The sequence below is a fragment of the Coturnix japonica genome, chromosome 1, assembly GCF_054131305.1.
Source record: "Coturnix japonica strain WE chromosome 1, WE-NBRP24, whole genome shotgun sequence".
NCBI classification, from domain to species: domain Eukaryota; kingdom Metazoa; phylum Chordata; class Aves; order Galliformes; family Phasianidae; genus Coturnix; species Coturnix japonica.
Window position 1 is genome coordinate 71,567,849 of NC_140663.1, and position 23,150 is coordinate 71,590,998.

At 47.2% G+C, this 23,150-nt stretch overlaps 1 protein-coding gene and 1 non-coding gene across 22 annotated transcripts; both read left to right on the forward strand.

Moving 5' to 3' along the window:
• Positions 1-2,535: 2,535 nt before the first annotated feature.
• On the forward strand, positions 2,536-23,150 carry CHD4 (chromodomain helicase DNA binding protein 4). 21 transcript variants are annotated; one of them, XM_015873221.2, is made up of 40 exons: positions 2,536-2,582; positions 3,418-3,578; positions 5,526-5,653; positions 5,841-6,032; positions 6,421-6,539; positions 6,777-7,018; positions 7,104-7,231; positions 7,351-7,486; positions 7,899-8,080; positions 8,212-8,451; positions 9,073-9,276; positions 9,377-9,582; positions 9,849-9,980; positions 10,266-10,362; positions 10,733-10,924; positions 11,021-11,221; positions 12,060-12,197; positions 14,767-14,888; positions 15,001-15,174; positions 15,487-15,628; positions 16,068-16,199; positions 16,293-16,410; positions 16,625-16,749; positions 17,032-17,269; positions 17,426-17,598; positions 17,760-17,940; positions 18,017-18,127; positions 18,296-18,384; positions 18,465-18,598; positions 18,857-19,001; positions 19,188-19,353; positions 19,721-19,830; positions 20,011-20,143; positions 20,394-20,471; positions 20,593-20,730; positions 20,827-20,935; positions 21,254-21,386; positions 21,961-22,156; positions 22,272-22,447; positions 22,548-23,150. In XM_015873221.2, the coding sequence occupies exons 2-40, from the start codon at positions 3,482-3,484 to the stop codon at positions 22,563-22,565; spliced, it is 5,775 nt and encodes a 1,924-aa protein (XP_015728707.2). In that variant the 5' UTR covers positions 2,536-2,582; positions 3,418-3,481; the 3' UTR covers positions 22,566-23,150. The 21 variants fall into 21 exon arrangements, with proteins under 21 accessions (XP_015728707.2, XP_015728677.2, XP_085379940.1 ...); XM_015873191.2 differs by having other exon boundaries at positions 22,272-22,415; XM_085523814.1 differs by having other exon boundaries at positions 20,014-20,143.
• On the forward strand, positions 19,381-19,521 carry LOC116652825 (small Cajal body-specific RNA 11). Its single transcript, XR_004306044.2, has one exon.

The window sequence follows — 23,150 nt, forward strand, 5'->3', positions numbered from 1 at the left end:
GCCTTCACTTGCTGTGGAGACTGCAGAAATATGGAAAAGAGCTCAGCTGTGTTGGAGAAGGCTTGAGGAACTTCCTTTGGCCGATACTGAGGACACAAGTTTGTACATAGAGACAGACTTTGGGACAATAACTGAATACTGAGTGAAAGGTTGACTTGGTTTCTTACAAATTTCAAAGTAAAAGTTGAACCTGAGAGTTTGACCCCCTCCCCTCTCGGGATGATCTGGGACTAAATTCCCTGATCACACCAGAAAAACAAAGGTAAGGCTTCTCTGAAAGTCCTGAGATCCTCAGGATCATGGGCAGGGACTGCAAGGCCTTGGCTCAGGGTTACAGCATCAGCAATCTGACAGGGAGAACCTGCAGGGCTGCCAAGCAGAGCTTGCTGTCACTGGGCTCATGTTGATGCAGACCTGCAAAGAACAGGTAAGGAAGGAAGGGAAATGCACCTACAGCAATTAAGGGACAGCATCACGTTTATGGAAACATCAGATGATACTGATTTTAGAAGACTAAAATAAGTGGATTCATTTCCACTGAGGCAGTACTGAGGTGGCCTGGCAGCATTCAGCTCTTGAAACCATTAACGTGTGTGCATTGTTTACTGGGCACGATAGACGCTACCAGCAAACAGCCAGAAGCCAACAAACTGACCTCCACGAGTGCACTGTTGCACCACCAGCAAGCTGTTGTCATGGTGCCTTATCTGTGCCCTACACAGGAGAGCAGGCCTGGGCTGCCCTCTCTATGTGCCTCAGTGTCTCTGAAGGGCTGCTCGTGTTCACAGCAGCGAGACACCCTGCAAGGACCGTAGTGCGATGTGCTTGGCTCTGGGTCTAACCTGGAGGGACACGTCTGTGCAGTCCAGTGGGACTGTGGGCTAATAAAGGCTGGTGCTGGGGGCAGAGTGAGAGGGTGTCCTCAGGAGCAGGGCTGGGATGGAGTGTCATGGTGCCTTTGGGTTCCCTGGCCTGGTGAAGGGATGTGAGAGCTGTGGGAGCATCCAACAGCAAGGTGAGTTACATTGTAGGGATCCTGTGATAACTGTTTCTTATGATCTTGTTAGATGTTCGGTTTAGTTGGCCCTCACAGGCAGCTGTCAGTGCACAGAAGGAAGACAGGAGTTCTGCTGGGGTCCGTGTGAGAGCTCCCAGCCTGCACACCGCTGTTTGCAGTGACACGGTGTTCTGTTGCACTTACCTGTGCATAGGTGTGCACAGTGCAGCCCTTTACTGCTGCTTGTCCTCTGTAGGGCTGAGAGAACCAACGCAATGGAAAGGGACAGAGGACAGGGCGGCACCTGTGTAAGGCAAGAGGTCAGAGGGCTGTGTAGGCAGGGTTGTATTAGCAGGGCTCCATAAGCACACGAAGGAACACAATGCAGTTGGGCTCCACACCGCCCAGCCCATCTGTGCTAGCGGCACAGGGTGTGCATGGAGGAACGGCTGTGTGCATGGGCAGCGCGGGATGCTGCGGCGGTGCTCCAGGGGAGGAGCCAGCAGACACTGACAGCCATTGTTCATGGGCTGAGGTGGGCAGGGCTGGGTGCCCGGCGAGCTAACGGAGGTGCCATGGGGCGAGCGGTGCCATACAGTGACCATTAACGGCACGGCGACGTGTGTGCAATTAGGGCGGACGGGCGAGGCGATGGTGCCAGGTGTAGGGCAGCAGCAGGGTGCAGGGCAGGGATGCCCCGCATTCCTTTAGGACGGGGACAGCTTTAGGGCGCTACCACGTTGTGCACCTCGCGTTACATCCCCGACGTACGGTCCGGCAGCGGCAGAGGTCATCGGGAGACACAGACTCAGTGCAGCAGCCGGTGGCTGCTTGACCCGGGGGACCGTACCCGGTGTGAGCCGGGCGTGCGGGCTGGGACACCTGGGTGAGCTCTGAGCTCTGAGGGCATGGCGGTGCCCCCCGCGGCCATGGCGGTGCCCCCCGAGGGCCCGTCCCGCTGCGGGCGGGGCGGTGTCGGAGCCCCGCTGCGGGTATTATGGGATGGCAGGCTGGCCGGTGGCTCCCGGCGACTATTATGGGATGCCTGCCCGCGCAGGGGGAGGGGAGAACTATTATGGGATGCGTGCCCGGGGTGTGACTATTATGGGATGTGGAGGGGATCGGCTGCTTAAACCCCCAGGAGGTGTCCGTGGAGGGGGGGGGTCCGGCGTGGGTATTATGGGATGCCGGAGCGAGGGGTTAGAGGTGGGGAGTATTATGGGATGCTCCCGATGGGGGGGGGGAGGGAGAGAAGGACCCGAGGGGGGATAGAGGGCGAGTATTATGGGATGCTGGGCCGGGCGGCGAGTGGGAAGTTCTGAGGGGAGAGTGAATATTATGGGATGTCTCGGCTGGGGGGGGTGTTGCCGGGGATACGGGGGCGGGGTCTGTTGCCAGGTTCACGGGGTATATTATGGGATGGAGGCGGGAGTGGGGTGGAGCCTACTTTTTTTTTTTCTTTTTTTTTTTTTTCCTTTTTTTTTTTTTTTTCCCCCTCTCCCCCCTTTAAGAGGCGGTGCCGGGGCCGGAGCCATTTTCCCTTCAGCAGCGGCGGTAGCGGAGCGGAGCTGCCGTCTGGAGCCGGGTGAGGATCTGGGAGGGAACGAGGGCGGGCGCGGCCTCTCCGCCGTGCCTCGCGTTGTGCCCGCCGCCCCGCGGGCTCTCCCCGGTGCCTGTTCCCCCGGCCGCTTTTCGGTCGCGGCTCGACCCGGGACCGCGGCGGCCGCGGGACGCTGCCCGCCCCGCCTCCCGGCGCGGCCCCGACGAGCGGCCGCCCCGCCGTGCCCGGCCTTACCGTGCGGCCCCGGTGTGGAGCCGGCCCCGCGGAGAGCCGGACCCCCGCCGCCCGCCGGCCGGACTTTCCCGGCCCCGCCCCGCGCCCCCGCCGAGCCGTCCCCCGCCCTGCGGCCCCGCTGCGCTCCGGGCGGGGGAGCGGCCGTGGGGCCTTTTGTGTCGGTCCCGGGGGCAGCGCGGCGGGCGGCCCGCCAAGTTGGGTCGGGAGGGCTCCGCCGCCTTGCGGGACCGCCGGCCGCCGCCCTGACGGAACGCCGGGCGGCTCAAGGAGCCCGTGGGAAGGCCGGCTCCGCTCCCCGCCTTCTCCCAGGCGAAGGTAGAAATAACCTAGGGCGCTCATTCCGGTCTGGCACCGGCTGCGGGAGGCAGGAGGATGTTCCCTATAGGACAGCTGTTTTGGCTCTCTGTGAGGAATGAGTTGCTGACTCAGTTTAACGTCTGCTGTCTTAAAGCCTGCTTCATCACAACTCTGATGTGATACCTGCTGCCAGAGTACATGTTATCTGGCGGCTCCCGGTGTAATGAAATCATTAAGCTTTTTCTCCTGAATCCTTTTGGTTGCACTATTGCTTGGGAAACCGCGTTTTGCATCTGCTATAACTTTCTCTTAATTCTTTTCAATGAAGTACTGGCTTCACCGGCAGGAAGGCAGCACTTCTGTGAGCCTGGGCCTCCCCTGGTTCAGAGGATATGGCATCGGGCATCGGATCTCCGTCGCCATGCTCGGGGGGCAGTGATGATGATGAGATGGAGATCCTGTTGAACAACGCTATCCCCCAGCATCAAGGTATTGAGGGCCTGCAGGGCAAGCGTGCGAGGTGGGGTAGTGCTTTCCTTGGGCTGGGTATGTGAAATAAATGCTCTGTGAAGGAATGTCCCTTCAGCTAGGAGTTAATGTATGTTTTTGATCTTTACTATTGGAATCCCAGTTCCAAGTGTGAGGCTCGTGGCTTTGTGTCAGGTGGAGCAGACTTTGTTCCAAGACACCATAGGTTGTCAGTGGGGGCTCATGCTCTGGGAAGGAGTGAGCAGTCAGTGTTATGTCTTAATTTTGACCAAAATGTCTGAGTTTCATATTCCTGGTTTGGGGGAGGTGGCTGTGTATGTGAAAGGGGAGGATGTCTGGCTGTTTCATCTGGGATCTCAGGCTTGCTGCTGTCCAGAGCAAACTGCCCTGGGCTCTTGCATGACCCACTTTTTCTTTGCCACACCCAATTATTGAGGCTTCTGGTGGCTCGTTTTCTGTACTGCCTACTCACCTTTGCTTTTCTCATAGTCTTTGTACCTTACCTTATTGCCTTGTCCCTTTTGCTTGCATCCTCATCTACATGAGACTGGAGTTAGAGCCCTGGGTACTCTTCTGTTTTGAATGTTATTGATGTGTGCACTAAGGAAGGCATAAACATCGGGCTTCTCTGTTTCCTTGCAAAAAGAGGTAGTATGTATCCTGATGTGTTGGCCTGTAAGAGAAACTTGAGTTTTCCCACCAAGACATGCCTGTTGTAGTGTTGTAATATCAAATGAGAAAACGTTACAAGTGGAGAGGCAAAATGTTGTGGAAGGCTTGGCTTTTTTTTTTAGGGTCTTGACTTGAGCTGCATTTGGTACCTCTTAGGTAGAGGGGAGATGGTCATTAAGCCTTGTGAGGGAAGCCTTGTTGAGGAAAACAAACTGTTAAAATCACTGCAGACCTGAAAGCTTTAGGGAAAAGCATTGGAAGGGGTGGGATACTTAAGCTCTGAATTAGCTGGAGAAGGTATGGAATCCCCATATGAGCTGGTGTTGCAGGACTATGTGAGCAAAGACTTGCTAATTAGTTGGCACGGTGGCAGGACTGCAAGACCCCAAATTCCAAGGGCTTTACTTCTGCTCAGTCTGCCTGCTGCAGCTACCTGACCTGAGGCTGCCTCCATCCTGCCCAGCTCCTGTGGTCAGGAGGCCATTTTCCCTTGGAGGGAGAAGGAGTGACTCTGGCTGTGTGCGATGGGCGGGGCGGCAGGGGAGAGCGAATGGCTGGGCTGCTCTCTGAGCCTGCCACAAAGGAAAGGGTTGCCCGGCTCTCCCTGGGGTTGGGAGAGGTAGGGGCACAGATGGAAGGGATGGTGGTGGGGAGTTGGCTGCTTGTCCCTGCGCTGGGCGCTTGCTTGCTAGCTGCTGACAAAGAGGGAAGGGGTGGAGAGAAGGCTATATCAAGTCTGGATTAGAATTGAGTTGCTAAGTAGCGGCTTACCTATGGGGAGGACAAGTAGTGGCTTGCTGGACTGTGTTATGAATGTATTTTAATGTCTGTAAGCTGTAGGGTACTCTGTTCTGGTGAAAAGAAGAACACTTTTTTTATTCTGGAGGACTGAAACGTTATCTTCAGGTCTCAAACATACTTGCTAAATGTACTCGCTGCTTTAATTCCTTTAGTTATGGTAATCTACTCTGTGCCCTTCCCTCTTCTTATTCAGTTAGAGCAAACTTCTGGTCCCTAGGAACTGCTCAGTTGGGAGAAGGAATGTTGTGGAAGTGGGCCTTGTTGGAGGGAGGGTGTATGGTAGTACCTTGCCATATGATTAACTGTAAGTGTTGTGAACAGTAACAAGGTGTAAGCAATAATAGGGTGAGCAAGCTCTTCTGTGTTTGTAAGTATGTAGCAAGAAGTAAACAGATTCAGGGATGTCTGTGAGAAGTATGCTGGGCTGTAGTGCATAGATGGGCTTTGAGTGAGATGTCACCTCTTCCCCTCCAGAGCATGAAGAAGAGCCAGAAGAAGATCTTCTGTCAGAGGCTGAGACACTCAAAATCAAAAAGAAAAAGAAGCCCAAGAAGCTAAAGGAACCCAAAGTACCCAAACTCAGCAAGCGTCAGAAGAAGGAGGTGAGGGAAAGAATGCCACAGATCATACTCTAAAATATGGCCGCGTTGTGGTGAGGAGGCTTGCTTTGTTGACCTGTGACAGCAGTCCTCTATATGAATCCTTTAGAGCTTGGGAAGTGTGGCATTTAGTGCTTATCCAGGGTGTTTTCTCACAGCTGCCTGATCTTCTCTCTCCCTCCCTCCCCAGCTTGGGGACAGTTCTGGTGAGGGCAATGAGTTTGTGGAGGAAGAAGAGGAGGTTTTGCGCTCTGACAGCGAGGGCAGTGACTACACTCCTGGGAAGAAGAAAAAGAAGAAATTAGGGCCAAAGAAGGAAAAGAAAAGCAAAGCAAAACGCAAGGAGGAAGAAGAGGAGGAGGAAGAAGATGATGACTCCAAGGTGAGAAGCTAACCTGCTGGCTTACTGCTTATTTCCCAGTTCCATGTGGATTTGGGTTAGTAGTCTCAGACAGCACGTGGAGTGGGGAACAATTTAGTTTCTTTATCCTCTAAACAGCCTGATGTGACTATTTCCCTCGTTGCATGCCTTCCTCTCTCCTACCTGAAATACATAAATATTGAATCCAAAGGATTTTCCTACCTGTGATGTTCTAGTGAGGCTGTGTCCTATAGCAGTGACAGGTGGAGAGTGGCTGGTGGAAATCCGCCAGTCTTGACCCAGTAGGTCATCTGTATTTGGAAGATGTATGTATGATATAGATGTGTGGAAGTTCTCTCTTCTGGAATGCGTGCTTTTGCTCAAAGTGGCCATGATTCTCTTTGCACAGGAGCCAAAGTCATCTGCTCAGCTCCTGGAGGACTGGGGCATGGAGGATATTGATCATATCTTCACAGAGGAGGATTACCGTACTCTCACCAACTACAAAGCTTTCAGCCAGTTTGTCAGGTGAATTGCAAGTCTTGAGCATTTTGAAGGACTTTTGAAGAAGGGGTTAAAAAAATCCAGAATCACAGAGCATTTGCATCCGTGCTGTGTGAGGGATGGAAGTAAAGCTTCAATGGCAGTTGAGATTGGAGACTAGAAAAGAACATAGTTTGAGAGAGAAGGACTGATGGCGGTGGGGGAAAGGGCAATGATCAAGAAACCGTTTTGGTAACTCTTCTTCTCTTTAACTGTGTACAGACCACTTATTGCAGCCAAGAACCCTAAAATAGCTGTGTCGAAGATGATGATGGTACTGGGAGCCAAATGGAGGGAGTTTAGCACAAATAACCCCTTCAAGGGAAGTTCAGGTGCATCTGTGGCTGCTGCTGCTGCTGCAGCCGTTGCGGTAGTGGAGAGTATGGTGACAAATGTGGATGCTGTGCTGCCGCAGCCCCCTGTGGATGTGCCACTCAGAAAGGCCAAGACAAAGGAAGGCAAAGGTGAGATTAAAAGAAACCTGACAGGCTGTTAGTGAGTGATGTCAAGACAGTAATCCTTCTGACTCACAGGCTTCTCTGTTCCCAGGACCCAATGCCCGGAGGAAGCCAAAGGGCAGTCCTCGTATTCCTGATATCAAGAAACCTAAAACAAAGAAAGTGGCACCTTTGAAAATCAAACTGGGAGGATTTGGTTCCAAGCGTAAAAGGTCATCGGTAAGTGACCCTCCTTCCTTGACATTCTGATGGCACACTAGAAATGCTGGGATCTGTGCATGATTGCTGTCCACAGCATGCATGCCTGAACAGCATAGCTTCCTTCTTACCTACATCAGAGTGAAGACGATGACCTGGATGTGGAGTCAGACTTTGATGATGCCAGCATCAACAGCTACTCTGTTTCAGATGGATCTACAAGTCGCAGCAGCCGCAGTCGTAAAAAACTTAAAGCTGGAAAAAAGAAAAAGAAAGGTATTGCTCCACTGTCAGCTGGAGACAGAATTGCAGTTAAGCATGTAGAGAGATGAGAGGAATGTCTGTAGCATACTGAACAGCCTGCTTGAGGGAGGAAAATTAGTGGAAAAGACCCTGATAAACTATTTCCAGTAAGGAAAAGGTGCTCAGGAAATCTTTCCTCATCTTGGAAGAGGAGCAGATACAATACTGAGTTTTTCTAGCCTAAGCTACACCTTTAAAATAATGAGTGCAAGGAAGCCCAAAGGCAGCTTTCTGCCCCGTTTACTACATGAATGCACTTAGAGTTTTGAATTCTGGACCTCTGTAACTACATAGGCTGTCAGTGCTGAGGGAAGAAGTTCTTCCTTGCTGTAGAAAGCCTTTATCTGTGCCTCGCACTGCTCTAACTCCTCTTCACCCCCTGCAGGTGAGGAGGACTCCACTGTGGCTGTGGATGGCTATGAGACTGATCACCAGGACTACTGTGAGGTGTGCCAGCAGGGAGGAGAAATCATACTGTGTGACACCTGTCCTCGTGCCTACCACATGGTTTGCCTGGACCCAGACATGGAGAAAGCCCCAGAGGGCAAATGGAGCTGCCCACACTGTGTGAGTCCTGGATTATCCCAAACTGTGCAAGTGATTGTGAAGGGAGGTGGGGGAGGTCGAGTGACTTTGCTGTTCTGTACAAATAAAGTTATGAACGTCAGTGTGACTTTTCTGCTTTCTTACTCCTGTAGGAAAAAGAGGGCATTCAGTGGGAAGCAAAGGAGGATAACTCTGAAGGTGAAGAGATCCTGGAAGATGTTGTGGGGGATGCTGAAGAGGAAGATGACCACCATATGGAGTTCTGTAGAGTCTGCAAGGATGGAGGAGAGCTGCTGTGCTGTGATGCGTGTCCTTCATCCTATCACATCCACTGTCTGAATCCCCCATTGCCAGAGATTCCCAATGGCGAGTGGCTGTGTCCTCGCTGCACTGTGAGTTTCTGCCACTACCATTCTTCTATTGTTAAAAGAAAGGATGAATCGAATTCTATTTAGTCATAACATTTTCCTGGAAATATTAAGTATTTAGAGAAGACTACTGTACTTTTTTTTTTTTTTTTTGTTATGTGTTGTGGTTGGATGTAACATGCAGCTTGGTTGCTTTTTCCTTTTGCTGGAGAGTGGGGAGGATGGGCTTATCACCATGTTAAAGCTCAATTTTCTTGGACTGTGTCCGTATGTAGAAGCAACCATATGAATGCAAGAAAACTGAGTGCTTATAATATTCTAAAGCAGAGAGCTAAATGGCATTTGTGCTGCAATCTCTCTAATGCCAAGCCCTTTCTTAGTTGATGGTTGGGGGAAATTTCACGCTTACAAGATGCTATTGAAGTATTGTAAGTTGTTAGATGCATTCATTAGATGATAAGGGCTTCTAAGCGAATGAACAAAGTGCAGTTGGATTCAGAGCATGTCCCTCTGCCGGACTAATAGTTTTGCAGGAAAACTGTTAGTTAGCAGCTAACTGAAGAATAGAACTGTGTCTCTTTGCTCCTCAGCACTTGATGTTTAGAATACTAGTAGTCTGACGTAACAAGCTCTCTACCTTTTCAGTGCCCAGCTCTGAAAGGAAAGGTTCAGAAGATCTTGATCTGGAAATGGGGTCAGCCCCCGGTTGGCCCTGCACCACCACGTCCACCTGATGCAGATCCTAATGCTCCTCCCCCTAAGCCTCTGGAGGGTCGACCTGAAAGGCAGTTCTTTGTCAAATGGCAGGGCATGTCCTACTGGCACTGCTCGTGGGTGTCAGAGTTGCAGGTGAGTTTAAGGCTCTTAACCCCATCATAAGGGCGGTTAGGTGTTTCTGTGGATAGCTGCAGAGAGATTCTTACAATCTAACTTTCTGTCCTAATTCCAGCTGGAGCTGCACTGTCAGGTAATGTTTCGAAATTACCAACGCAAGAATGATATGGATGAGCCGCCTTCAGGGGACTTTGGAGGGGAAGAGGAGAAAAGTCGTAAGAGAAAAAACAAGGACCCCAAATACGCTGAAATGGAGGAGCGCTTCTATCGATATGGGATCAAACCAGAGTGGATGATGATCCATAGAATCCTTAATCATAGGTAGGGGAAGGAGCAAAAAATGGTTTTGTTGTGTTTCTCTCATCAAAATACCGGTCCCAGTGGAAGAGCAGGACAGTTGTTGATGGTAGCTATAGAGGTGATGAACTGAAGTGTGAGAGGGGGAAGTGGGAGTTCTGTTTATGGCAAATATTGTTTCTGTAGCTTCTTTAAAGGATCCTTTTCTCCTTTCCCATGTAAATGGAATGAGCAAATGCTATCTTTTAGCTGTGCTTAACGCTTTTCGTGTTTCTTTTTCTTCCCCTCAGTGTGGATAAGAAGGGGAACGTTCATTATTTGATTAAATGGAGAGACCTACCCTATGACCAGGCATCATGGGAAAGTGAGGATGTGGATATCCAAGATTATGACCTTTTCAAGCAAGCCTACTGGAATCACAGGTAGGAGAAATATCAAGATAATGTTCTTTTCCCTTGAGGAAGATATTTGAGTGTCAGTACCTGGTACTGACTAGTGTAGAGATAGCAAGGAAGCATCTTGTTGTTGACTCCTTATTCCTTTGGTCAGAGGCCTTATGCCTCTCCACCAGTTCATGAAGTTTCTAGCTTTGTTCTCTTGAGTGTATTTGGATTGCCTGGTTTCCCCACTGTTCTTTGCGATAGTTTTCGCTTGGTCTGTTACAAAAGCTGTTCCATTTTTGTATTCATGGGACTGTCACCTCACAGGGAGCTGATGAGGGGTGAAGAAGGAAGGCCTGGTAAGAAGCTAAAGAAAGTGAAGATGCGGAAACTGGAAAGGCCTCCTGAAACTCCCACAGTAGATGTAAGTTGTTGTTTAATGCTTAGGCACCATCTGATACTACTGGTTATTTTGAGCAGGGCTGAGACTTGTAGGGTAAAATAGGGAACTTGAATGGTGAGGAGCACATGGCTTACACTTTCTTCCTGGCCCAAAAAATGGATAGGTTATAGAACCTTCTGATTGAGACCCATCTTGTCCATTGGAATGAGGCTGGCTGGCTCTTGGTGGAAGATTTGGGCACTGTCTGTCTGGTTAGGGATTTGGCACTAGGAGCAATCTGTTTTCTGTGGAATGTAAATCTGCAGTATGTGAGTGACTGGGGGAGGGGAGGAGTCTTGGTAGTTCCATAGCTAAGGTGAATGATCTCAACTCTTCTTTCTTTCCGATGTAGCCAACAGTGAAGTATGACCGGCAGCCGGAGTACCTTGATGTAACAGGGGGAACCTTGCATCCTTACCAACTGGAAGGACTGAACTGGCTGCGATTCTCTTGGGCCCAGGGCACAGATACAATCTTAGCTGATGAAATGGGTCTGGGAAAGACTGTGCAGACAGCTGTGTTCCTGTATTCTTTATACAAGGAGGTGAGGCAAAATGTTGCTAGGAGAATGCTACCTAGGGAGATTAATGCATCTGCTCACTCAGGCAGCATCTAATGCTCTTACTGATTCTGATCATAGGGCCACTCAAAGGGACCCTTCTTGGTGAGTGCCCCCCTCTCCACTATCATCAACTGGGAACGAGAATTTGAGATGTGGGCTCCAGATATGTATGTAGTGACCTATGTTGGGGACAAAGACAGTCGAGCAATCATCCGTGAGAACGAGTTTACTTTTGAAGACAATGCCATACGTGGAGGCAAAAAAGCATCTAGAATGAAGGTAATGCAAACCTGAACTGGAAGAGGAGATGCACTGGAATGGCTTTCAGCAGCTGAGATTCAAGTGCTCTGAAGTCTGTGGGAGCCGATACTTTTGGTTCCAAGGGGAAATACCTGCATGCTGATTACTAGTGGATATTTTGTTAGGCTCCTACTGTAGACTGCTTTTAAGCATTCCTAGCAGTCTAAACTGTTACAGTACTGGAGAATGAGATTCAACTAAGGCAATACTGACCATAGATAAGTCCTCTTGTTCTGTTGAATCTGTCAGGTTGTGCATCATACTTCCTACAGAGTTGCCAGCCTGTGTAAATATGACCTCATATAGACCTGATGGAGGTATTTTTTAATAGAACTCAGTCTTGCTAGTTTTTTTGTTTTGTTGTTTTTTTTAAAGGTAGGAACTAACATTTTCTCAGTAGGATTAAATACAACTGCTTGTTTTCCTTTACTTTAAATGCAGGAACTACTGACAGTAACCTACTTGTTCTTGGATAAGCTATTTATCCTGTAAGAATTAGCATTTTGATGAGACACTCTATTCCTGGTCTCTTTCCATAACATGCCTCTATTTGCTGCTTAATTTTGTTGTGAGAACTGGCAGCTATGCTGAGGTAGCAGGAGGTTGAGGAGACTTACACGTGTAAGACAAATAATAAGAGAATGAAAAACTAGAATGTGTTGGGTAGTATTTTGGATCTTGTGACAGAAAACTGTGGGTGTGAAAAACTGATTTGATGTGCTGTTTGGCTACGGCTTGTTGGGACGACTTGGAGAGACTCTGTATCGCCTTTGTCCTCTGACATTCCCTCATGTCATTACTATGTTTTCCTCTGCAGAAGGAGGCAGCTGTGAAGTTCCACGTCCTTCTCACTTCTTATGAGTTGATCACAATTGATATGGCCATACTGGGTTCTATTGACTGGGCATGTCTCATTGTGGATGAAGCTCATCGACTGAAGAACAATCAGTCTAAGGTACAGGAAAGCATAGGTAATAAGGTCTATAGGCATTGTATATGTTGCAGAAGGTGTTTGGAGGACTAGATAGCTGATCCTGAACGAGTAAGTTTGTCTACTAGTTCTTAATCATGTGTTCAGTAGCAAATTTAATGCATTTGGGGGGGAGTGTGGCTTGAAGAGGAACAACCCTCAATATTTTAAACAGAAGAGAAAAATCTTTCATTTGGATATTGATTATCATTGGCAATAACTTCAATAGTATGTTTCATTAGTAAAAATAACTTCCCCTCTGGGTGAACAGGCAATTGATGTATACTAGAAAACAGAAAAACCTGGGTGTTGCCATTCTCAGAAATGGGCTTCTCTGGAAGTAGGACACATCTAGATCACCTCTGTTCTGAAGGGGCTAATCATATTGAGTATAGAGAAAGCTGCATGGGTTGCAGTTATTCTGCTTCCAGAGGAATCTTGCTTTCTGCATTCTTCTAGCTCTGTAACACAGCTAATTAGATGTTACAGAAATGGGAGAAGTGGGCAGGAGTGTTGAACAATGCCTGGGTAAATGCTGAAAGCCATACAGCTGTTTTCATATGAGGCTGCACCTTTACCAGGCTTGTTTTAATTCAGTAGAATTGACTGTACTTTCTTAATCCAACCCCTCCCTAAGCTCTTGTGTTTTAAATCTGTATTGATTGTCTGTCTTCAGCTACGTTCTAGGGCTTAGTACGCTAAAAGCAGCTGCTAATGAAAATCTGTTTTTTTTAGTTTCTTGCAGACTGTAAGACTAAGTTGCCTCTGTGTAGGGGATGAGAGGGGAACGGGAAAGAGAAAATGTAGCTTTAGCTCTTCAGATCTGAGTGTGGTATCTTGTGATATCTCTATCAGCTGTGCTTGCAGTCCAGTTTTGAGATATTTTTACTGTAGGCACTGAGATTAGGTGCTGTTCTGTGCTTAGAATTGGAATTACTGGGAGCAGTACCGAATGCTTACTGTTCATACTCATATTCATGAACTAAAAGAGGATATAAAGGCTCGGTGCTACACTATGGCTAAGAAACAATGGTTCTCCACCAAGACAGTTAAATTTACCTTTTTCTAGAGGAGTTTTTTATCCCTTAAGGACAGCTTTAGGTATTTGTATGCAAGACAGCTCTTGGCAGTGTTGGTTATCTGCCAAATAGTGTTTTTTGCAGTTACAGTGAGTAATTCCCATATTTTATTCCAAGATGAGAATGTTGTTGGCTATAACTACATAGAACAATTCTAATGGAAGGCACTAGAAGAAATCCTTCTGGTATGATAAACCAAAATAAGTGGTAGTATATTTCTTCTAATATTTGTCATCTACTACGAGAGCTGCTCCAAAAGTAATGTCTCCTATTTTATTATGTTGGCCCATGACATTAAATGTGGATCTTAATGATATGACAGTAGAGGTTTAATCATCTACCAGTATTGATAGATTTTGTTGCTGTGCGGCAGATGGAAGCAAAGGAGTAGTCTGACAAAATGGCACCTGACATGAAAGAGCATTTGAAGCAAAAGTGTTGCTGAATTCCTCCACGTGGACAAAATGGCACCCATTGACATCCACTGATGCTTGCTGAATGCTGAGCAGTGGATGTGAGCACAGTGAGGCAGAGGGTAGCATGTTTCAGTGCTGGTGACAGTGATGTTGAAGACAAGCCACATTCTAGACAGCCACGTACTGCTGGCAAAATGAGTGTGGAACGCAGGTTTTTGTTCATCACTGGTGAAAATGCGTAGCTAATGGTGGTGACTAACATGGAAAAAAAATAGCATTTGGAAGCTAAGAACTTGCTCTGTAAAATAATACTGTTGTGCTCTTTGTATCTGTTGTAGTTTCCATGGAAATAAATAGGAGGCGTTACTTCTGGAGCAACCTACACACAAGCTACTCTCATTCAGTTTGACATTGTGTCATGTTAAGTATAAAAAATAAGTCCATAAATAAATTACTACTTTATTGTCACTTTGTGCTAGTGAACATTGTATACTTGTGCTTTTCAGTTCAGTACCGTAACTGCTCGCTGGCTTTGTCTAGAATTACTTCATTGTTGTGAGAGCTAGCACAAATTACTTCAAGGATATATTGGCAAACCCTTGACTCTCTCTCCTCTGCTTGTTCAGAACTCTGGAATGCTGCCAGAATTGATATGAATAGGAAGAGTGACTTAGTTATTTCTAGAAGTCTTGAGGCAGAGAAGTAAAAATGTAGAATGCTAATTTAGGAGGAAAAGTACATAGTATAGCAATGTGGAAATGATCGTTGGTTTGAAAGCTTGTAACTTAAAAAAAAGGAACCTTTTAGTACCTGGTGACTTATAGGACCTGTCACAGTCATGTTTCAATTATGCAGAACTGTGATGCCAATGAGATCAGTCTAGTGATACAGATTGGAATGGCAACTACTAGGAGCACTTGTCCAAATAGCTGATGGGGAATCTAAATCAAACTGTAGCTTGCTTTTTTTTTTTTTTTTAAGGGTATTTTTTAGTAGGACTATGACTTCTTTGCTCATGTTGGGTTTTTTTTCATTCCTTCCCTGCTCTCTACTTTACAGTTTTTCCGTGTGCTGAATGGTTATTCCCTCCAGCATAAGCTGCTGCTTACAGGAACTCCCCTGCAGAACAACCTGGAAGAACTGTTTCACCTGCTGAACTTCCTGACACCAGAGAGATTCCAGTAAGCCTTGCAATGAAAATCCAGGCCAAACTTGCCTGTCTTGTCACTCCTATCCCCCTGGTTTTGTTTGAGTTTTTGTGGTGGCTTTTGCTTAGTGTCTGTTTCTCCACAGTAACTTGGAGGGCTTCTTAGAAGAGTTTGCAGATATTGCCAAGGAAGATCAGATCAAGAAGCTACACGACATGCTGGGCCCACACATGCTGAGACGCCTCAAAGCCGATGTTTTCAAGAACATGCCATCTAAGACTGAGCTTATTGTCAGAGTGGAGTTGAGTCCTATGCAGAAGTGAGTGTGAGGCTGGAGGGATCACCAGCTGTTGAACTACTTCTGTTTTGTTCTGCAGTTCCAAAGAGGGTGTTGAAGTAGACTCATCCTCACTGTAGGGCTTTCTGCACAGTGGATGGGAGGGAGATTTTGAGTCCCCACAGAGGGGAGGAGTAATCCTGTAATAGAGGGATGAAAAGAATAGTAACTGCCACTGGCAGAGCAGTCTAGGTAGTTGACAGGTAATGCCAGGAACCGTTCAGACATGAGCAAGTGTATGTTAGTTATTCCTGTGAGAGGTGTTTGAGTTTTTGTTTTCTTTGTTATTTTCAGGAAATACTATAAATATATTTTGACACGGAACTTTGAGGCACTGAATGCACGTGGTGGTGGTAACCAAGTTTCATTACTCAACGTTGTTATGGATCTGAAGAAGTGCTGTAACCACCCCTACCTCTTTCCTGTGGCTGCTATGGTATGTCCTGCTGCTGACTTATTCTTACATAGATGAATTCCCAGCTGGCTGCTACTGGGGAGCCATTGAGCTCCCTGTGAAGTTTTGGAGACATTCTCTTTTCTGTTCTTACGCTTCTGTCTATTTTTGTTTTAATTTGTGTTAATCTTGTGAACTGGAAGTCCTCTCCTTTTCCAGTATCTTTATTTTTTGATAAGTTGGAGTTATCTTGTGACCTATGCAGAATGGTGGAGACAGAGTAGGGACTGAATTAGGTAGAGGATATCTAGGAGATAAACAGAGAAAATGCGTGGGGTAATGCTGTTTTGTATGAGCAGTGCTATGCATTGTGTCCAGCTAATTTGAGTGAGTCAGCTTCTGATGAACACAGGAAAGAACTAATGTCAAAGTATATATGTATTCTAACAGTTTTCTTTCCTGCCCCACTCTTTCTTTTCAGGAAGCTCCAAAAATGCCAAATGGCATGTATGATGGTAGTGCTCTTATTCGAGCATCTGGGAAGTTGTTGCTGCTCCAGAAGATGTTAAAGAATCTCAAGGAAGGAGGTCACAGAGTGCTCATATTCTCTCAGGTATACAGGAGGTTCTGTCTGTGAGGAAGGGAGCCTGTTCTGATGTCGCCTTGTCCCTCACTTTTTTGTGTGTGGTATTTTTTTGCTATACAGATGACTAAAATGTTAGACCTTCTGGAAGACTTTCTGGAGCATGAAGGGTACAAATATGAGCGGATTGATGGAGGAATTACAGGAAACATGCGTCAAGAGGCTATTGATCGCTTTAATGGTAAGGTTTCTCCTCCTTCACATACAAAATGAAAATGGCTGTCTTGTATGTGCTTAGTGGTCAATATAGGATTAAATGTAGCCTGCCTTCCATTGCTGTCCTGGAATCTTAAGTTAGCAGTGATTCTCCTGAGATTATGTGGGTCGAGTAAAAATCCTCACTTGAGTGATGTGCTCTCGCCTGATTAATTTTATCATCTCCTTTTTTCTCCAAGCTCCTGGTGCTCAGCAGTTCTGCTTTCTACTTTCAACTCGAGCTGGGGGTCTTGGTATTAACTTAGCCACAGCAGATACTGTGATTATCTATGATTCAGACTGGAACCCGCACAACGATATCCAGGTGAGTTTGAGTGAGATCACTTGCTATGGAGCCCTCGTAAGGAAGAGAGACATGAATGTGTCAGGAGTGGTGAAGGAATGTGACTTCCTTCTAGAAACATGCAAAACTGGAGTAGTGAGGATGGGCTGAAGTGGGAAGTAAACTAGTGGAGTGTTCTCATCTTAACTAATGTTAAGAGCAAATATGAAGGTAACTGGGAAACTTTTGTGGAGGTAGGTGGGATGTAGCAGACTGATGCTTATGTAGCTCCAGACTATTCTGAGCACATCTTTCTTTTTCTAGGCCTTCAGCCGTGCTCACAGAATTGGACAGAACAAGAAAGTAATGATATACCGCTTTGTGACAAGAGCATCAGTAGAGGAGCGCATCACTCAAGTGGCCAAGAAGAAAATGATGTTAACTCATCTGGTAGTGAGACCAGGGTTGGGATCCAAGACAGGCTCAATGTCCAAACAAGAACTTGATGACATTCTCAAATTTGGCACTGAAGAGCTCTTCAAGGATGAGGCTACTGAGGGGGGTGAGTGTTTGAAAGTGATAATGGAGGAGGTGGGGAGGACTGGAGCTGTGTTTTAGCAAGAGGCTATAGTTACACTGCTCATCTAGGTCTGAGTGCCATGTCCTTTCCTCGTCCCTTAAGATCCATGTGACAAAATGTCTATGCTCCCTTCCTTAGGGGATAACAAAGAAGGTGAGGATAGCAGTGTTATCCACTATGATGACAAAGCAATTGAGCGTCTGTTGGATCGGAACCAGGATGAGACAGAAGATACAGAACTTCAGGGCATGAATGAGTATCTCAGCTCTTTCAAAGTGGCCCAGTATGTGGTTCGTGAAGAGGAGATGGGGGTGAGTATGAGGTGTAGATCAACTAGACTTTTCTGCTGACTGATGTTCAGTTAAGCACTGTTGCTTTTAGGGACAAGCAGAGCATGTATCTGCTTGAACACTGGGGTTTGGAACATAGGGTTCCTGATTTTTTGTTTTTATTTCTCACCTCTGTGTGGCAGGAGGAAGAAGAAGTGGAACGTGAGATTATTAAGCAAGAGGAGTCAGTGGATCCCGATTACTGGGAGAAACTGCTCCGCCACCATTATGAGCAGCAACAGGAGGATCTGGCTAGGAATCTGGGCAAGGGCAAACGTATTCGCAAGCAAGTTAACTACAATGATGGCTCGCAGGAGGATAGAGGTATAAACCTGGGGGAACTTGAGGGGAAATGGGTGTAAGTATGTGTTACTGGAAGCATAACAGAGTAGTGTCTCAGGCTCACGTGCTGTTTTTCTTTCAGACTGGCAAGATGACCAGTCAGATAATCAGTCAGACTATTCAGTTGCTTCTGAAGAAGGAGATGAGGACTTTGATGAGAGATCTGAAGGTAAGCTCTGGTGAAGGCAGGATTCCTGTTTCACTTTCTATGTGCAAAAACATCTGGGACTTGATTTGGATTCTCGGTACACTTTGTGATGCCCTTCTGCAAGGGAAATATTCATGCAGCAATATACTGTGCATTGTCTGTCTTCTTCAGCTGCATTTCTCTCTCCAGCAGCTCGTCGGCCTAGCCGCAAAGGCCTGAGAAATGATAAGGATAAGCCCCTGCCTCCTTTACTTGCCCGAGTGGGAGGGAACATTGAGGTAAGCAGTACCAGGATAGACCTTTGCATTCAAGCTACCTCTGTAAGGCGCTTCACATATCTTTCTTTCTCTTACTCTAGGTCTTGGGTTTCAATGCCCGCCAGAGAAAAGCCTTTCTCAATGCTATCATGCGCTATGGAATGCCACCTCAGGATGCATTCACCACTCAGTGGCTTGTTCGGGACCTCCGCGGCAAGTCAGAGAAAGAGTTCAAGTAAGTATATTAGATAGGGATAGAAATGGATGACATCTAGCCCCTTTAAGGGAATTCTGAAACTATGGAATCATTAAGGTTGGAAAAGACTACTAAGGTCATCTAGTCCAACTGTTGGCCTGTCACCACCACACCCATTAACTGTGTTCTGAAGTGCCACATCGTCCTTTTCTTGAAAATCTCCAGGGCTGTTCACTTGTTTCTGGGTGGTGTTTTTTATCTTTATTTATCTAACTGCTCGTTTCTCAACTGTGCCAGGGCCTATGTCTCACTGTTCATGCGCCATTTATGTGAACCTGGAGCTGATGGTGCAGAGACATTTGCAGATGGGGTCCCACGGGAAGGTCTTTCTCGCCAACATGTCCTTACTCGCATTGGGGTCATGTCACTTATACGCAAAAAAGTGAGTACATGGCAGAGCAATGCAACCTTCCCTCTCCATACAACTTCTCTAGTCACTGAGATGCTGAACTAGAGAGTTCTCTCTTCTTCACATGTTTCTTTGTGTGTCAATCTGTAACTTTTGATTTGAGGATGAGTGTTTATATGACTCCTCCAGCTGACACATCTTTCTCTCCCTCTCATCCAGGTGCAGGAATTTGAGCATGTGAATGGCCGCTGGAGTATGCCAGAACTGGCAGAGATAGAGGAGAACAAGAAACTTTCTCAGCCAAGCTCACCATCTCCCAAAACACCAACTCCTTCAACACCAGGGGATACTCAGCCAAATACACCTGCCCCTGTTCCTCCTCCTGGTGAGAGCTTCCCCATTGAACACTCCTGTGTCCTGACCTCATCCTGGCTCTTCCCCTCACCGGACCTGTGGTGGTGGGGTCTGGGGGTGGACACAGATCAACTTACCCTCTCAAGTTAGGAGGGTTGCTGAAGATGTTTGCAAACCCTTAAAGGCAAGAGAGGACATCAGTGAAAATAAGTACCCTGTGTTTGCGGTTGGTAGGAAGTCTGTGGGTTCATCTTGAGCGATGTTGTTCCTGCTTGAATGGGCATTTTCTCTAGGAGCAAAGATATGTGCTTGGTTACAGTGGGGGAAACGCTTCACTGATGGCTTCTTTTCTTTTTTTTTTTTATCTGATATGCTGCTCTGGGGTGGGGAATACACAGAAGAGGGAATAAAGGCAGAAGAAGGAGCCAGTAACAAGGAACAAGGAGAGTCTGCTGAGCCAGAGAAAGAACTCAGTGCCTCTGCTAATGACACAGAGGTCCCTATGGAGGTGGGTAATTGGGATGCTAGTTTGCCTCATGCAGTTGCAAATATCTCTACTTAGAGATGATTCTCCTTATGTTCTCACAATCAGTGTGTAATAGTTTTGTGCGGATTTGCTTTCCAAACTGGTTTGACTGTCTTGTTTGCATACGCTGTGTTGTTTCACTGCTCATTGATCTGTCCTCAGCAGTGTGCCCAGCCTACGGAGGCAGCACCACAGGAAGCAAAATCCCCAGTGAATTCCACAGAAACAGATGAGAAGAAAGAAGAACCAGAGGTGAAGGAAAGAACAGATGAGCCAATGGAAGTGGAAAACAAAGGTATCTCTAGAGAGGTTGTTTAATACCTTGAACACAAACAGCTGAACAAAAAATGAACACCAGTATCCTCCTAAAGATGCAACTTCTTTGCCTGTGTTTTCACCTTATAGAAGCAGACATAAATGTGGATAACTGGTGGGGACTGTTCCATGACTTTGAGCAGGGAGTCAGGGAACACCTTGGTTTCATTGACTGAGGAACAAAAGCTTGAGCTCACAGTTACATCTCATACTCCCTTTCTCTCTTGCAGCTGATGTGGAGAAGGCAGAAGACAGAGCACCTACTGAGAATACCTCTGAACCCCCTGTAATCACCTTGGATGAGAAAGGTGAGTCATGATAATTCCATTCCTGATTCCCTTCATGACTCCCTCTCCTGCAAGGACTTCCTGTAGGTCCAACTTGCTATGCTATCTGCCATGTTCTTTCTAATGACTTCTGTGCATGCAGATGAGAAAAAGGATGATGATAAGAGAGACGTGGTGATGCTGCAGAACGGAGAGATGCTGAAAGAGTCAGTAGATGAAAGGCACAAAAAGGCAGTAAAGCAACGGTTCATGTTCAACATAGCTGATGGTGGCTTCACAGGTATGTGAAATCTTTTTATATTTTAACTCATTTATATTCTCCTGTTCTCGTTCATGAGGTAACTTTCCATTATTTTTGTGTATCTTGCCTGTCCAGAATTACACTCCCTGTGGCAGAACGAAGAGCGGGCTGCAACTGTCACAAAGAAGACATATGAGATCTGGCATCGGCGTCATGACTACTGGCTGCTTGCTGGAATTATCAAGTATCCTTGCCCTGAGAAACCAGTTCTCTCCCCCTGTGCTTTAAATCTTGTTGTGAAGGTGACCGTTTGGGGCCTGACTGGAACGTGTTCAGAGAGAGAGTGCTTTTATCATTCAGTAGAGTGAAAGAAATGATGGGAGGAGGGTTTTAGTGTCGGTGTAATTAAGACCTAGCAGGAAATAGTTCTCATTCCTCTTTCTTGGCCCCTGTTCCTCCCCTCTTTGTGTCCCCTTCCCTGACCCCCTCAAAAACTGTCTGCCTGGACTGTGTATTCCCATGTTCTCACTGCCTTTGTTTGCCTGAGCTCATCCCATCTCAGTCATGGCTATGCCCGTTGGCAAGATATTCAGAATGATCCGCGTTACGCCATCCTCAATGAGCCCTTCAAGGGAGAGATGAACAGGGGTAACTTCCTGGAAATAAAGAACAAATTCTTGGCAAGGAGATTCAAGGTAAGGCACCTTCATTGTGACAAATGCCCTTCAGCAAGATGAGCCTTTAAGAACAAGATGGCTGCCAACCCATGTTAGGCCATGTAATTCTGAGTCTCGGAACTAAATATCAGTGTAGTTTGGCCAATCAGCTCTGCTACAATAGAATTCAAATTGATTTCTTCAGAGGTCTCTGACATGTTTAACCGTTTCTCTTGAATTCTTCCTCTTTAGTAGTGTTGGATACTTCTCAGGTTCACTGGGGGATATAAAAGCTTCATCTCCTGTGCTTCATGCAGAAAGATCAAAGATTTACTTCAGAAATCCTTTAAGAAGGCAAAGGAATATGAATCTGTTCACAGCACTTTAGACTGGTCATAAGTTGGTTGATTTTCTTGTATACAGAGCCTGGCTTAATGAAGCTCTTTGTTTCTCAGTATTTAGACCAAGCTAAACAGAAGATGGTGAAAGGAGTTTCAGGGTTCCACCTTGTGACAGCCAATGACTAGATCAGGAAGACTGTGGTGGGGTTGGAGGGGGGCATCCAAGCAGGCAACTGCTGGAGGACTTCTCACATGACTGCCCCCTCTTGCAGCTCCTGGAGCAGGCCCTGGTGATTGAGGAGCAGCTGCGGCGAGCTGCCTATCTGAATATGTCAGAAGACCCCTCTCATCCTTCAATGGCTCTGAACACACGTTTTGCAGAGGTGGAGTGCCTGGCCGAGAGTCACCAGCATCTATCCAAGGAGTCAATGGCTGGGAATAAGCCTGCCAACGCCGTGCTGCACAAAGGTGATGCTATGGGCTAAGCAAGAGTGGATGTGTTGAGCATCTTGTGCACCACACATGGGGAAGACCTTCTTTTTCCTCCTTCTCTGCCCTGAATCCATGTCCCTTTCTCTTCTAGTTCTGAAGCAGCTCGAGGAGCTTCTGAGTGACATGAAGGCGGATGTGACACGCTTGCCTGCCACTATTGCCCGTATCCCGCCGGTGGCAGTGCGCCTGCAGATGTCGGAACGCAACATCCTCAGCAGGCTCGCCAACCGCAGCAGTGAGCCCCCTCCACCGCCCCCTCCCCAACAAGTATGTGCCCTCCCTGCTCTGCAGGCGGGGGTGTCTCGGGGCTATGTGGGGAAATAGCCCCCATACTACAGAGCCTAGCGGCTGTTCTCTCGCCCTACAGGTGGCGCAGCAGCAGTGAGTCTCCAGCCCGGTGCCGTCAATCTTTTGGCCAAGCCGAAGTGACCCTCCCCGCCCCACCCCTTCACACTCTGCCCCTCTGCCTGACATTCCTGACCGGGTGCCGTTTCTTCGTGGAAGCTGCCGTGCGAGTCTCTGGGAGGAGGGAGAACCTCCTTCCATTACGGCCAGCCCACCGGAGCGAGGAGTGTGCTGAGGAGAGAGGGGGACGGATGGATGATGGACTCTGTACATAGTGACTGAAGGCCGCGGTGCCATGGCTGTTACATGGAGAACCTGGCTGCGTTGCTCGCTGCCTCCGCCTGGAATTCCACGTTTTCAGTTTTGTAACTTTCTTTTTGGGTTTGTTTACCGATGTGACCGCACAGGCGAGATGAAGCAGAAGCCAGGACAGAGACAAAGCTACCTCCATCGAGATCCTTTTTAATACAGAAACTGATGGGACTTGTCCGCTCATTAAGCAGCTCAGAGAGGAGAAAATAAAGTGAAAAAAAAAACACAAAAAAAAAAACACAACAAAAAGCAAAAGGACAAAAGCAGAGCAAAATCTTGTTAGAACTGAAAAATAAAGTTTCCTTGTATTTTA

Excerpts from the sequence above, each read along its gene's own strand:
- CHD4 (XM_015873191.2), top strand. The coding sequence starts at position 3,482 with ATGGCATCGGGCATCGGATCTCCGTCGCCATGCTCGGGGGGCAGTGAT. Across the intron at positions 15,175-15,486 it reads GAGTTGAGTCCTATGCAGAA|GAAATACTATAAATATATTT; the intron begins GTGAGTGTGAGG and ends TGTTATTTTCAG. Across the intron at positions 21,387-21,960 it reads TCTTGGCAAGGAGATTCAAG|CTCCTGGAGCAGGCCCTGGT; the intron begins GTAAGGCACCTT and ends CCCCTCTTGCAG.